The sequence below is a fragment of the Maniola jurtina genome, chromosome 7 (assembly GCF_905333055.1).
Source record: "Maniola jurtina chromosome 7, ilManJurt1.1, whole genome shotgun sequence".
NCBI classification, from domain to species: Eukaryota; Metazoa; Arthropoda; class Insecta; order Lepidoptera; family Nymphalidae; genus Maniola; species Maniola jurtina.
In genome coordinates, this window is record NC_060035.1 from 13,931,830 (window position 1) to 13,944,920 (window position 13,091).

The 13,091-nt window shown below is 35.6% G+C and overlaps 1 protein-coding gene across 2 annotated transcripts; it reads right to left on the reverse strand.

Moving 5' to 3' along the window:
* Positions 1 to 2,816: 2,816 nt before the first annotated feature.
* LOC123867086 (solute carrier family 46 member 3-like) lies at positions 2,817 to 13,023 on the reverse strand. Of its 2 annotated transcripts, none has more exons than XM_045908957.1 (7): positions 8,973 to 9,820; positions 6,928 to 7,087; positions 6,433 to 6,534; positions 5,674 to 5,811; positions 5,183 to 5,266; positions 4,008 to 4,164; positions 2,817 to 3,457 (listed from the first exon to the last, which is right to left on the reverse strand). In XM_045908957.1, the coding sequence occupies exons 1-7, from the start codon at positions 9,798 to 9,800 to the stop codon at positions 3,382 to 3,384; spliced, it is 1,545 nt and encodes a 514-aa protein (XP_045764913.1). In that variant the 5' UTR covers positions 9,801 to 9,820; the 3' UTR covers positions 2,817 to 3,381. The 2 variants fall into 2 exon arrangements, with proteins under 2 accessions (XP_045764913.1, XP_045764912.1); XM_045908956.1 differs by lacking the exon at positions 8,973 to 9,820 and adding an exon at positions 11,928 to 13,023 and having other exon boundaries at positions 2,833 to 3,457.
* Between the last annotated feature and the right edge of the window lie 68 nt (positions 13,024 to 13,091).

Consider the following 13,091-nt stretch of genomic DNA (forward strand, 5'->3'; position numbering starts at 1 on the left):
CCGGCAAAGCCATGCCACCAAGCGATGTAGCGTTCCGGTACGATGCTATGTAGAAGCTATAGAGGTATGGGTATAATAAAAACTGCCCATTCCAGGTTAGACTGTTTCCATGCTTAGACTGCATCATCACTTAGCATCAGGTGAGAATTATATAGGTATTATTTAGTATTCTGTGGCACTACAAACGTACATGACCAATGAGAATTACGACACAGATTAGGGCTGTTGAACTTTGCTCCTACGTCCTTTGCCAGGAAGAAACAGCGAACTATGTTTCATATAAGTAGCTAATAGCCAGTAGTAAACATAATGTAATTTGTTTATTTGATAAGATTTGAATACTCGCCGTGTCGGAGACAACAAAGAATATATTTCAACTAACTTTTGCTTTTAGCTTTGCTTGCTAGTTAAGCAAAGTTTTATTTTGGAATCTGGTGTGCTTTATTTACGTTCTCATACATCACAGTATTCAGATAACTAACTTTGAGCAAGAATCGTTTTAATCGTAAGCGGTGATGGCCTAGTGATATAAATCTCAGCCTGGTAGGCTGAGATCGGGAGGTCGGGGCTTCAAGCATCTCTGACTTTTCGGAGCTATTAGGTACGTCTTAAGCAATTAAAATGACTTGCTGAAATATTAAACTGTTTGGTTGTGTTAAATGATGGAGGACGGCGTCGTACTAGACGTCTTTACTCTGTGCAGGCTTATGATCGACTCTCTTATGGACTAATATTAATTATAATAAAGTCTTATAAGCTATTGTCTTAAAGATATTTCTTAATCTAACCTACATAATTTTGTATCACCTTTTGTTCTGATTCAACGCGTAAGCAACCTACATATTACACGGAAAAATATATCGTGTGGAAACCTGCATGCCTGAGAGTTCTATGTGTGTATCTTAGTGTTCAACACTGAATGATAGGCACTTATCTTATTTGACATTGGTTTATCCTGCATAAGTATAGATTGCTGCTTCGATGAGTAATATCAAAATATTTTTTGTAGAAAACCTTCAATGGATTCAAAATGAGCTCTGTTCAAAATATGAAATGAAAATTTAGTGTACGACGATAAGGTTAAATTCAGACCTCCAAAGTCGGCCACTCATCCAGTCATTGATTTGCGGCAAACGTTACTTACCCTGCTACAGGCGCCCCGTAAGTAGAGTCCCTCACACAACTATTTATATAATATTTTTTATTAGTAGAGATATAAATTTGCTATATGATAATAATAAATTTATTTGAATAACAATTTACTCTATAGTATTTGCCTTATCATAAAATCTGTTAACATAAATAGAAGATAGGGTTTCGTTGAATTTCGCGTCATATAATGTTTTGAATTTACTCTGGCATTAGCTGGCAGATGGAGGTGGGCTAATATTATTTATCCTCCTATTATATCCTCTTGTAGTCGGCGTCATCAAACGATACCTATTTAGATCCACCTGCTAGGCGTAGTTTTTAGGGTTCCGTACCTCAAAAAGAAAAACGGAACTCTTATAGGATCACTTTGACGTCTGTCTGTCTGTCTGTCTGTTTAGGGTACTTCCCGTTCACCTAGAATCATGAAGTTTGATAGGTAGGTAGATTTTATAGCACAAATAAAGGAAAAAATCCGAAAACCGTGAGTTTGTGGTTACATCACAAAATAAAAATAAAATAATAAGAATTCAAAATCCAAAATAAGATAACTATACCAAGTGGGGTATCATATGAAATGGCTTTACCTAACATTCTAAAACAGATTTTTATTTATTTTTATGCATAATAGTTTTTGATTTATCGTGCAAAATGTCGAAAAAATACCCGAGTACCTACGGAACCCTCGGTTCGCGAATCTGACTCGCACTTGGCCGGTTTTTAGTAAAATTTGCTTTCCGCATTTTAAGACTGAGATATTCTATAGAGCGTCCTTTGATTTTACTTAGACTTTACAGAGTGAAAACGAGACAGAATTATGTCAGAGATTTATATCAGAATTCAGAAACATAAAATCTTGTTTTAGAATCTCTTCTAACTTCTAGTCTTAGACTTTATTTAGAGAAGTAGCTATAGATCTCACTCAGCCTAAGAGCTTTATGTTGTACTAGCCGTGGATATGTGTACTTCGTTCGCGTGGATTTAGGATTTTTTCAAAATCCCGTGGGAACTCTTTGACTTTCCGGGATAAAAAGTAGCCTATGTGCTAATCCAGGGTATAATCTATCTCCATTTTAAATTTCAGCCCAATCCGTCTAATAGTTTTTGCGTGAAGGAGTAACAAACATACACACACACACACACACACACACATACAAACTTTCTCCTTTATAATATTAGTGTGAAGTGTGATAGTAAAAATAAGTGATTATTGCCAGTGTAAGAGTAGATAGAGATTGAGACAAAAGTTAAAGGTTGGATAGAATCAGGCGTTACTTTGCGGAAGTTCATGTTTAGCAAGAAACAGTTAAAATTACTTGACAATACAGCATTGTAAAGTCGAAATCTCCTGAGGATGCTCCGGTGTCGGGGCGAAACGTACGTCGAGAGTAGTGGAAAAGTCTTGTGTGGTGGTGCATGTGAGTGGTGGTGGCAGTGCTTGCTTGGGAACTTGGCTTTATTGCTTGGTTGGGGAGGTAAGCGGTGCTTAGCTTGTAACTGCATGTTTGACCATACAGATTTTTTCTGTTGGCGGATTATAGCAAAATAATTTTAACTGTTTCTTGCTAAAAGTTAAAGGATTCAGATTATACAGTACCTACCTACTTTGGAAGGATTTTAAAATAGAAGAAATAAATAATGTTTTAACCAGAAGTCTCACGTTTTATTTCTAATCATAAAAAGTATAAGTACCTAAAGGTTTTTTTTTTTAATTAATAAAGCAATACTTAAAAATATTCGTGTTGCAGCCTATAGGATACTCCAACCAAATGTTTCGTTTTTTAACTATAATTATAGACTTCTGTAATCCACAGTACTTAGTAATTATTTAGCTGTAGTTTTTTCACGTGGAATTTAAATTGTTTTCTCAATTTTGGCACTATTTGGGGGGGATATTTTGTAGGATAGAGTGTGCCCAATGTCATTAAGATCAGTTGAGCGGTTTAGCTGTGAAAATGTAAAGAACCTAATATCTAATATCTACACTTTGGCCCAAGGGCCCAACGATCTGAGCAAAGCAATTGGACAATGTTGGCCGGTTTGCCGTCTTTTGTGTATTTTCATTTATTTTCATATTAAAAAATCAAAGGAACTTGTGCATTTGCAAGTAGGTACCTAGCGTTTATAATGGCCGTCACTTGCTAAATGATTTGGCCCCAGGTCTGGCCTTATACCTACTGGAGCCGTAATAAACAGACAAAAAGACACAGGTTGGCATTTGTTTGTTGTTCGCTACATTTCTTTTAGTTCGACCCCGTTTTGCTTTTTTGATCTTCTTAGGTTCCTTCTGTGTTCCCAAAACAGCCAACTGAAAAAATATAATATTTTAATATTGTTTTGTGTACCTTTTCAATAAAATAAAATAGGTAAACTAATTATGAACTTTCGTTCGTTAAGTCGAAGTGAGAATTTTTCTGCACTATTTGGACACCAAAATATTTTAACTTATTCTTAGTTGTGTTTTTTAGTTATGATGGGTGTTATTTAACATGAAAACATTCCCGAAGAAGCTATTCTTGGAGTTTTACGTGATCAAATCAGAAGTGAGGAGGTCTTTATGAGAACAAGTGGTAAGTGGGTGGCCATACCTTGTCCAAGTTAGCCATCTTAACACATTTTAATTTTTTTTTAATGATGTGACCACAAATTTTCGGATTTATTCCTTTTCTTGTGCTATAAGACCTAACTACCTGCCAAATTTCATAGTTCTTGGTCAGAAGTACCCTATAGGTTTTCTTGACAGACATGACGGACGGACGGACGGATGGACAGACAGAGAGACAAGAAGTTCGACAAGGGTTCCGTTTTTCCTTCTGAGGTACGGAACCCTAAAAATTAGTTAGATTGTAAGTACTCACATGAAAACAACCACTGCAGGTAAAGTCATGGCAGCTCCCATGAGGAACACAGCTCCTGGCAACACCTCCATGGTCGCCACATACACTTGCGTGTAGAGAGGGACGTACACTAAAGGCATGAGGTTCTCCGTAAGGGCGAATATCGAGTTCACTTTGCCTGAAAAACGTAAAACATTGTAACAAAGCATAATATTTTAAGAGGGGTCTCTCCGTCACTCGCTCCATACAAACGTCGTTCCAATTTAATTTGAATATTAAGCAACTAAAGTCCATGAAATTTTGCAGACATATTCTAGAAACTAATATATATGCCTGTGGTTTGCCAGATTTCTGTTAAAATATTCGGTTTCAAAGTTACGCGGTCTTAAAAATTCACATACAAATCTTTGAGCCCCTGTAATTTTAAAACTACATATTTTTAGAAAAATCTAAAACACCACAGGCATAGATATTAGTTTCTAGAATATGTCTGCAAAATTTCATGGACTTTGGTTGCTTAATATTCAAATGAAATTGGAAGTACGATTGTATGGAGTAAGTGACGGAGAAAGCCCTGTTTAGTTAACCTGTGATTGGAGGTACAAATTTAGTAATTACTAGCTGATGCCCGCAGCTTCGCCCGCGTGGATTGGTCAGATCCCCTGCAGCATCAGGATTGAGGAGTTGGACTCCAAATTTTTTATGAAACAATGTCGCAAAGTTCCTCTATCGATTAAAAAAGAAATGACGCAAATCGGTTCAGAAATCTCGGAGATTTCGGTGTACATAGGTAGAAAAACACAACTCCCTTTTTGAAAGTCGGTTAAAAAAGTAGCCTATTTTACGCCCTGGTCAATCCTTTACTTGCCTGTGAAAGTCCCGTCAAAATCGGTTCAGCCGTTCCAAAGATTAGCCTTTTCAAACAGACAGACAGACAGACAGACAGACAGACAAAAATTTTAAAAACGTGTGATTCAGTTATGGTATCGTTCAAATAACCATATGAGCTTAATATGAGGTAGTTATTTCGAAATTACAGACAGACACTCCAATTTTATTTATTAGTATAGATACAATCAAAAAATGAATTAATTGTTAAAACAGTCAAAAATGAATCAATTTTAAATTGAATCAATAGATTGCTTACGGGTTTTTCGTAAAAATAGTAGGTAAAATGTCAAAGAAAATAATCTTACCAAATTCAGAAGGCAGGACTAATTTAGATACAATCGATCTCATCGCTAACAATGATGTCCCGTTTAAAATATCGACCAGAGGAGCTGAAAAATTACAATAAGAATAAGAACAATTGAAATAAGATAAGCATGTTTTTTTTTTTTTTGAGTTAGATACAAGTTAGCCGTTGATTGCAATCTCATCTGATGGTAAGTGATGATGCAGTCTAAGATAGAAGTGGTCTTATCTGGAAGGGGTATGGCAATTTTTATCAAACCCACACCCCTCTGGTTTCTACACGGCATCGTACCTATATCGTTCGTCGGCACGGCTTTGCCAGTAGGGTGGTAGCCATGGTCGGAGCCTCCCACCAGACCAGACATTTAGAAATTATAAAATTCCAAACCCCCGCTGGGAATCGAACCCGGGACTGCGCCAGAGAAGTCAAAATTGTACCAGAACTATGTCGACCTTTTAACGACAATTATGACCACCAAATGCTTGTACTTACCAATAAAGAATATCCTTTCGTTTGGTGCAAAGCAATAAACGAAGGAGGCGGCAATTTTGCTGAGAGTCGATATGATGCCGAGAACGGAGTCGTGCCACTTGAGATATTTACTGAACACCGTTATTGAGAAGATAGTGCCTGGAATCATAATATTTTGCATATTGAAGTATATTTTTACTGCAGTCACCTCTATGATGGCTGTGCTAAGTGCCAACTAGCGCCTCTAGATGCCACTATCGTCGAGCTAGGAGACTCATAGGTCTCAATCACCGCCGCCTAAGGTAAGGCTTATCGGTGTTTTATGGGATATATTTCGAAGAGTGTGCTGAGGAACTATTCAATTTTGTCTCCTTCACCTTTTTTCACAGTACCGCAAGACATCGGTGGAGTTCCTATCCTTACGTCATCGACATTCCATTTATACACACCAAACGTTTTGTATCACCATTCCTCATGCGCGTTGCTAAGGTTTGGGATACTCTTCCGGGGTCTATGTTTTCTGAAGATTACAATTCAGGTATTATAACAAGAGTGAATAAGCATCTTCTAGCTATACCTACGCGTCCCATTAGGACCATGTCATCATTTTGAATCAGGTGTGATTGTGGCTTTTATACCTATTGTGAATTAAAAAAAAGGATATTGTATTTAAACAATTGATCACAGGTTAACTACTGAAAACATTCTTGTAAGATGATGAAAAAGAACATTGACAGATGTTCGTGTAAATATAATTAGTAAAGTAATTATTAAACATACCGATAGTGTGAGTAACAAAGTTGTACGCTTGGAAAACACTGAATTTAACTTCGTCCCAGTTGAACCTGTACCTCGTGGAAATATACATTACGGATATTTCACCTGGAAAGATGTAATATTCTAGAGTCTGATAAGATTATGCATAAAGTAAATCTATAGACACGGTTGATGGTTCTAGTGTTGTCTAGATAGGATTGTTCAAATCTTTTCTAGATAGGATTGTAGTTAAGTATTTAAATGTCTTTGACTACTGCCTTAGGGGCAAGGGAACGCAGGGGGACAAGGGACACCATATGACTCTACGCTTCCTCGAGAGCTCCCACTTTTTAGGTTCTGTCTTAAGATGTTGGTCGTTCGACCAGAGTCCCATGAAACATTTTCTTCCTCTCTTTGTCTGTTTCATCGTCATAACCTCAGAGCTATTTCCTTGTGATCCGGGGGTTGATGGGTATATTTCAATTACCTATATGATTAAGAGTTTAGAGCAAAACTTGCCATGCATAGGTCCAAATAGAATACTGACGACAACAAGCATGGTACATATCCTGAAGCGTCTATTGTTCGGCCCATTTTTGAATACAACTGTCAGAGTTTCCTTAACGTTCCTCACATCGAAGAAAGTGCGGAAGAAGTAGAGAACTCCTTTTTTGTCGTGCTGAAAAGAGAAAATTAAAAAACTAGCTTACCCACTTCAATTTTTGAAAATCCTTGCTAAAAGCCGATTCACACGCGCGCACGTACACGTGAGACTTGCTTGTGACACGCGTGAACCCGTAGACATAACTGCACGCATTACGTCTACGCGAACGTTCACGCCACGCAAGGGGTATGCCATGTCTCATACAGTTCCATACATTACAACGCAATGCTACGCGCTATGTCTACGCTTACGCAGCCTGTGTGGTCGGCGCTTTAGTTGAGATTCGCGATAGACCTACATGAAGTCTCAAATCATATTAGTCATACCAATACCATACCAATAGTTTGAGCTGCAGGTTGGTGTCATTCAATTCACTTTGTTATTATCATACAATAGATATACTCGTAGATTGTATTCTAGCAATTTCTTGCTCTTCTTTACTCTACTTGTCAAATAAATCAGCAGTTTTTATACAAGGTCATCCGGAAAGGGGGCACTACCTCAAAGTTTATGGTTTAAAATACATTTCTATTGCCACTATTATAGCAACAAAGTAAAATTTCAAAACGGCTTCCATGTAAATTTAAATAATAATAATTAAAAAGTGTTATTTATTGTACGATGGTACTCTTCGTGTGTGAGTCCTACTCGCACTTGGCCGATTTAATTTTTCTTAAGGGATATAAGATACATATTGAAGAAGATTGGGACTTGTGGAGTGCCAGTACAAGAGAGAAACGAATGAAGTTATTTTAATTATTATTTTTTTGTTAAATTACTGATACTTTTAATTTATATGTCCAGGGCCAGTACCCTTCTCATGATGACATTGAAACGCAATGTCATCATGAGAAAGGTCTTAATTTTTTGTGATTATTTTATCAAAACATTAAAATTATGAGCTAAGATATGATAATACAGCACAACAAGACAAAATGATTTGCAAAAATCTTATAGATTGAAGTTATAAATATATAAAGATAATGTGCTTAATCAAATAGCCCAGCGCCCAGAAAATTTGACAAACTTATATTGTTATTATGGACAAGGTAGATAGGAAATACTTCGCGGTCAATCACCAAAGAATCAAAAGGCACTGGTCATAGCTTACTTGCTTCCTTATTACGACTGCGATACAAATGGATGAAGACAGTTAGGGGAAGACGTTTATATCTAATAACAATGCACAAAAGCATTGCAATAAGTACAAGACATGCAAAAAGAAGACTTAGACCGTACTACAAAATAATCCAAAATAAAGATTCAGAGGAGACTGCAATAAAACTACTCAACTATTTCAGTCCTTTACCTACATGTATAGGAATCGAACAATGAAATTTTAATTACTCGTCACAATTTTTCATAGTTATTTTAATTACTTATTATGCTGTTTCCCAAACACCAAAATTATTATATTTATCTGTCTACTACAAGATCAAGATAAATGTCTCTTATCGATTATATTTTTAAGGCAATTATTATGAATGTGTTGCGTTGCGTGCTTGCTTACTATTAAAAGATAGGCGTTATCAAAACACAATATAAAGTATTTTTGAATGAACTGTTGCATTTTAATTCTCTGGTCTTAATACAAAAAAACCGCTTCTGAGCTGAAATAATCTGTTGTTAACCTAAAAAATTCACATCTAAAAATAGTTACTTTCGATAGTAAAACTTTAAATTCATAAGTTGTGTAGGTAATTAGGTACCTGATTCCTAATCATTTCTGAACTTATCTATTGCAATAATTATTATCACACAAGTATTAATCGGTTTTAATTTATATCTTTTTTTCCTCGTTTCATATTTACTTAATTGTAAATCTCTGATAAACTCAGCAATAGACACTTTATTGTTGAGAAATTATTATTTATAACAATTACGTATTTTTAATACTTACCATTTTATGTTCTGGAGTGCGTTTAGGATCCTTTACGAAGAAAATAGTGTAAAGGATATTAATAAAATGCAATCCACCAGCAATACCGTAACAACCATAAAAACCAGTCGATCGTAATAGTATACCACTTACTCCCATTCCAATGGGGAATCCTACGGTTATACTAAAACTTAGCAGTCCCATTCGAAAAGTTCTATCTGCATCTGTTGTTATGGCACTTATAAAAGAATACGAAGTAAGAAATACTATACACCATGAACCAGACAATCCATCAATGGTAGCTTCACTGATCACGAAAATTTCCAAATTGGTCTGCTTCAGAAAGTATGTGTTAATGATCCCATTGACGCATACCAGACACTGCCCCGTAACAGCGTAGCATATAAAGAACTTCCTATGCCCAGTTTTGTCTGAAAATGATCCAACGAATAGAGCCAACATGCAAGGCACCGATGCTGCAATATATGTTTTCCAAGACATAGCCTGGGCAACAAGATGCTGGACTGCCCTTTCGTATTCATTTTGTTCACCTAATGTTTGTGCTCTCAGAGCATCACAGATTTCCGTGGTAAAATTTAGGTTAACACGGCATGCTTTCTCTATATTAAGATTTTGAGATGTCAATATGGATATGATGATTCCAAGTATAAAAAGAAACGTCGAAGGCTCCACAGTTATGTTTTTTATTGCATAAAGGCAAGTTTCTTTGCTTGTTCTTTTCGTTTCTTGCTCATTTTCTTCATTATTATCTTGCAATGGATCTGTTTCTCCGAATTCTCCATTCATTCGGGGATTATCAGTGGTTATGTTATTTCTTTCAACAGTCATCTTAATTTTTAATTACTGTACGATGGTTCGATTCTTATTTATTATTAACCATTGTATTTGAAAATATATTTTATGGCTCGCTAATCGTCTTCACTTATTTTACTTAAAAGTATAATGAATTTAGTTGGGAGGCGCCAAATTATTATCGATAAGATTGATTTTATCAGTAGTATGTGTATTATTTCGTTATTAACAGTTAACGAGACAGATAAAAAATAGTGTTTGAGTACTTTGTAATACTGAATTCGTTTTGATTCTTTCTACTTAAAACCACCTTTTATTTTTTATTGTGAAAAGAATCTTGTATAGTGTATACTAACGTAGTAATATCGACTGTAAAATTGTTTTACCATCCTTAGATTGAAATTAGGTGAAAAATATTATGTATTTTAAAGGTAATAGTTTTTTTTCGTTTTTTTTTTTTCTAAATGGAGATAAAGAAGCGACGGTAACCTACTTGTAGACGTTGGCCTTTGGTGGGTCCGAAGTTCAACCTGTAACTTTAGGCATCCCTAACTTTTCGGAGTTATAAGTAGATTAAAATCACGATATATAGCTTAAATGTTAAATTTTTTGTTGATTTGCGTTTTAAGCGATCATCTGCTTTGACGGTAAACAAAAACGTATTGAAACCTGTATATCGAAGAATTCTCCGTTATATTAACAACTAGCTGATGCCCGCAGCTTCGCCCGCGTGGATTGGTCAGATCCCCTGCAGCATCAGGATTGAGGAGTTGGAATCCAAATTTTTTATGAAACAATGTCGCAAAGTTCCTCTATTGAAAATCGAAAAAAAAAATGACGCAAATCGGTTCAAAATTTCGGAGATTTCGGTGCACATAGGTAGAAAAACACAACTCCCTTCTTGAAAGTCGGTTGAAAAAGTAGCCTATGTTACACCCTGGTCAATCCTCTACTTGTATGTGAAAATCCCGTTAAAATCGGTTCAGCCGTTCCGAAGATTAGCCTTTTCAAACAGACAGACAGACAGACAGACAGACAGACAAAAATTTTAAAAACGTGTGATGCAGTTATGGTATCGTTCAAATAACCATATGACCTTAATATGTGGTAGTTATTTCGAAATTACAGACAGACACTCCAATTTTATTTATTAGTAGTATAGATGGTGTGTGAAGTCTGTCAATTCGCACTTGTTCGCGTGATGTACTACATAGTCTATAACCTAACTCTTTCTCATTTTAAGAGGAGACCCATGCTCAGAGTGGACTGGCGATAGGTAGAGAATATGAAGATGATGCTATCGTCATCTTCATATTCTCAACTCATACGACTTATACTTTCATAAACACCTCTAAACCCATTTATTAAGAGGGCTCTCTCCGTCACTCGTTTCATACAATCGTAGTTCCAATTTCATTTGAATATTAAGCAACCAAAGTCCATGAAATTTTGCAGACATATTCTACAAACTAATATCTATGTCTGTGGTTTTCCAGATTTCTGTTAAAATATTCGGTTTCAAAGTTACGCGGTCTTAAAATTTTTTATACAAATCTTTGAGTCCCTGTAATTTTAAAACTACATATTTTTAGAAAAATCTAAAACACCACAGACACAGATATTAGTTTCTAGAATATGTCTGCAAAATTTCATGGACTTTGATTGCTTAGTATTCAAATGAAATTGGAACTACGATTGTATGAAACGAGTGACGGAGAGAGCCCTGTTAAATAATTTAACTAATTCTTATCGCAACTGTAAACTATCTAACACCTGTCTAGACACAAAATGCTGATAATGAGTGGAAATCTACGTTTGATGTCTAATGATTTAACTAGGTCATCTATAAACTGATAACTAAAATATAGCTGTCAATATTAGAATTACAAATAGGTACGCATTTTAACCTAGTACTTAAAGGCTTATTTATCAAAGGAAAAGGTGATTGACTGACTGACTGATCTATCAACGCACAGCTCAAACTACTGAAGGGATTGGGCTGAAATTTAGCATGCAGATAGCTATTATAACGTAGATGTCAGTCAAGAAAGGATTTTTTTTGAAATTCAACCCCTAAAGGGGTAAAATAGGGATTTGAAATTTGTGTATGCCCACGCAGACGAAGTCGCGGGTATAAGCTAGTTAAAATATAAAGAAACTCACCATTTTCTGTTCAGCACTGCGCTTTGGATCCTTTAGAATAAAAATAGTGTACATCAAATTAATAAAGTGCAGGCATCCAGCTACCCCATAACATCCATAAAAGCCAAACTTTTTTAAAAATATACCACTAATGCCCATTCCAATAGGAAATCCAACTGTTAAGCTAAAACTGACCAATCCCATACGAAATGTCCTATTATCATCATTGGTTACATCGCTTATGTAAGCGAATAAGGCCATCAGGCAAACACACCAGGATCCACTCAGTCCGTCAATAATAGCATCTGTAAAAACTAGCACTTCTAAGTTGAGTTGTGTAAAGAAGTATGTATTAATGATACCATTGAGGCATAATATAAACTGGCCGATAACTGGCAGCATGATGAAGCTTTTTCTGTGACCAGTCATGTCGGACCAAGATCCTATGAAGAGTGCCAGTAAACAAGGTACTGTTCCAGTGATGTTAGTTTTCCATGACAAAGCTTTAGCGACAAGCTTTTGAACGGCTCTTTCGTATTCGTTTTGTTCGCCTAAAGTCTGTTTTCTTAGAGCATCACAGATCTCTGAGGAAAAATTTAAGTTCACACGACAAGCTTTCTCTATATTCAAATTTTGCAATGTTAAAGCTGTCAAAATGGCTGGAATTATATAAAGGAACATTGCTGGCTCCACTGTTATATTCCTTAACATGTGACAGCAAGTTTCTTTGTATGTCTTTTTCATTGCATCTTCGCTTTTTTCAACGTCTTCTCGTAAAGGATCTCTTTCTGAGTATTCTGCGTTACTATTTTTATTATTAATTGTTTCCGAAGCATCTTTCTCTATGGAACTTTTTATTTCTTTTTCGTGCATATTATTAATTTTTTCAAGAGCCATTTTATTTTTTAACCGTTCTTTGACGACACTGAGCTTATTTGATTAATATTTGATTTAATTAATCTAACATTGTTCTTATTTCAGTAACAGTTCTTTATATGTCAATTTCACTGAGGAGAATAAATCGAAATTTGCAGTTCATAGCACTTCATTAATCAATTTATGCTTTTATCACTTTGATTATAAACAGTAAACTAGTTGGATTAGAGTTGATAAAGAAGAATAAAGCAAGTTTCTTGCACAATGTCTGAGTCTGAACGAATCGGAATATCAAACAGAATATTGATA

What these genes read in the sequence shown, in the direction of transcription:
- LOC123867086 (XM_045908956.1), bottom strand. Translation starts at nt 12,803, where the DNA reads ATGGCTCTTGAAAAAATTAATAATATGCACGAAAAAGAAATAAAAAGT. An exon ending in CGAAAGGATATTCTTTATTG is followed by an intron (nt 5,267 to 5,673) that starts GTAAGTACAAGC and finishes GTAATTTTTCAG; the next exon opens with CTCCTCTGGTCGATATTTTA. An exon ending in AGTCCTGCCTTCTGAATTTG is followed by an intron (nt 4,165 to 5,182) that starts GTAAGATTATTT and finishes TACGTTTTTCAG; the next exon opens with GCAAAGTGAACTCGATATTC.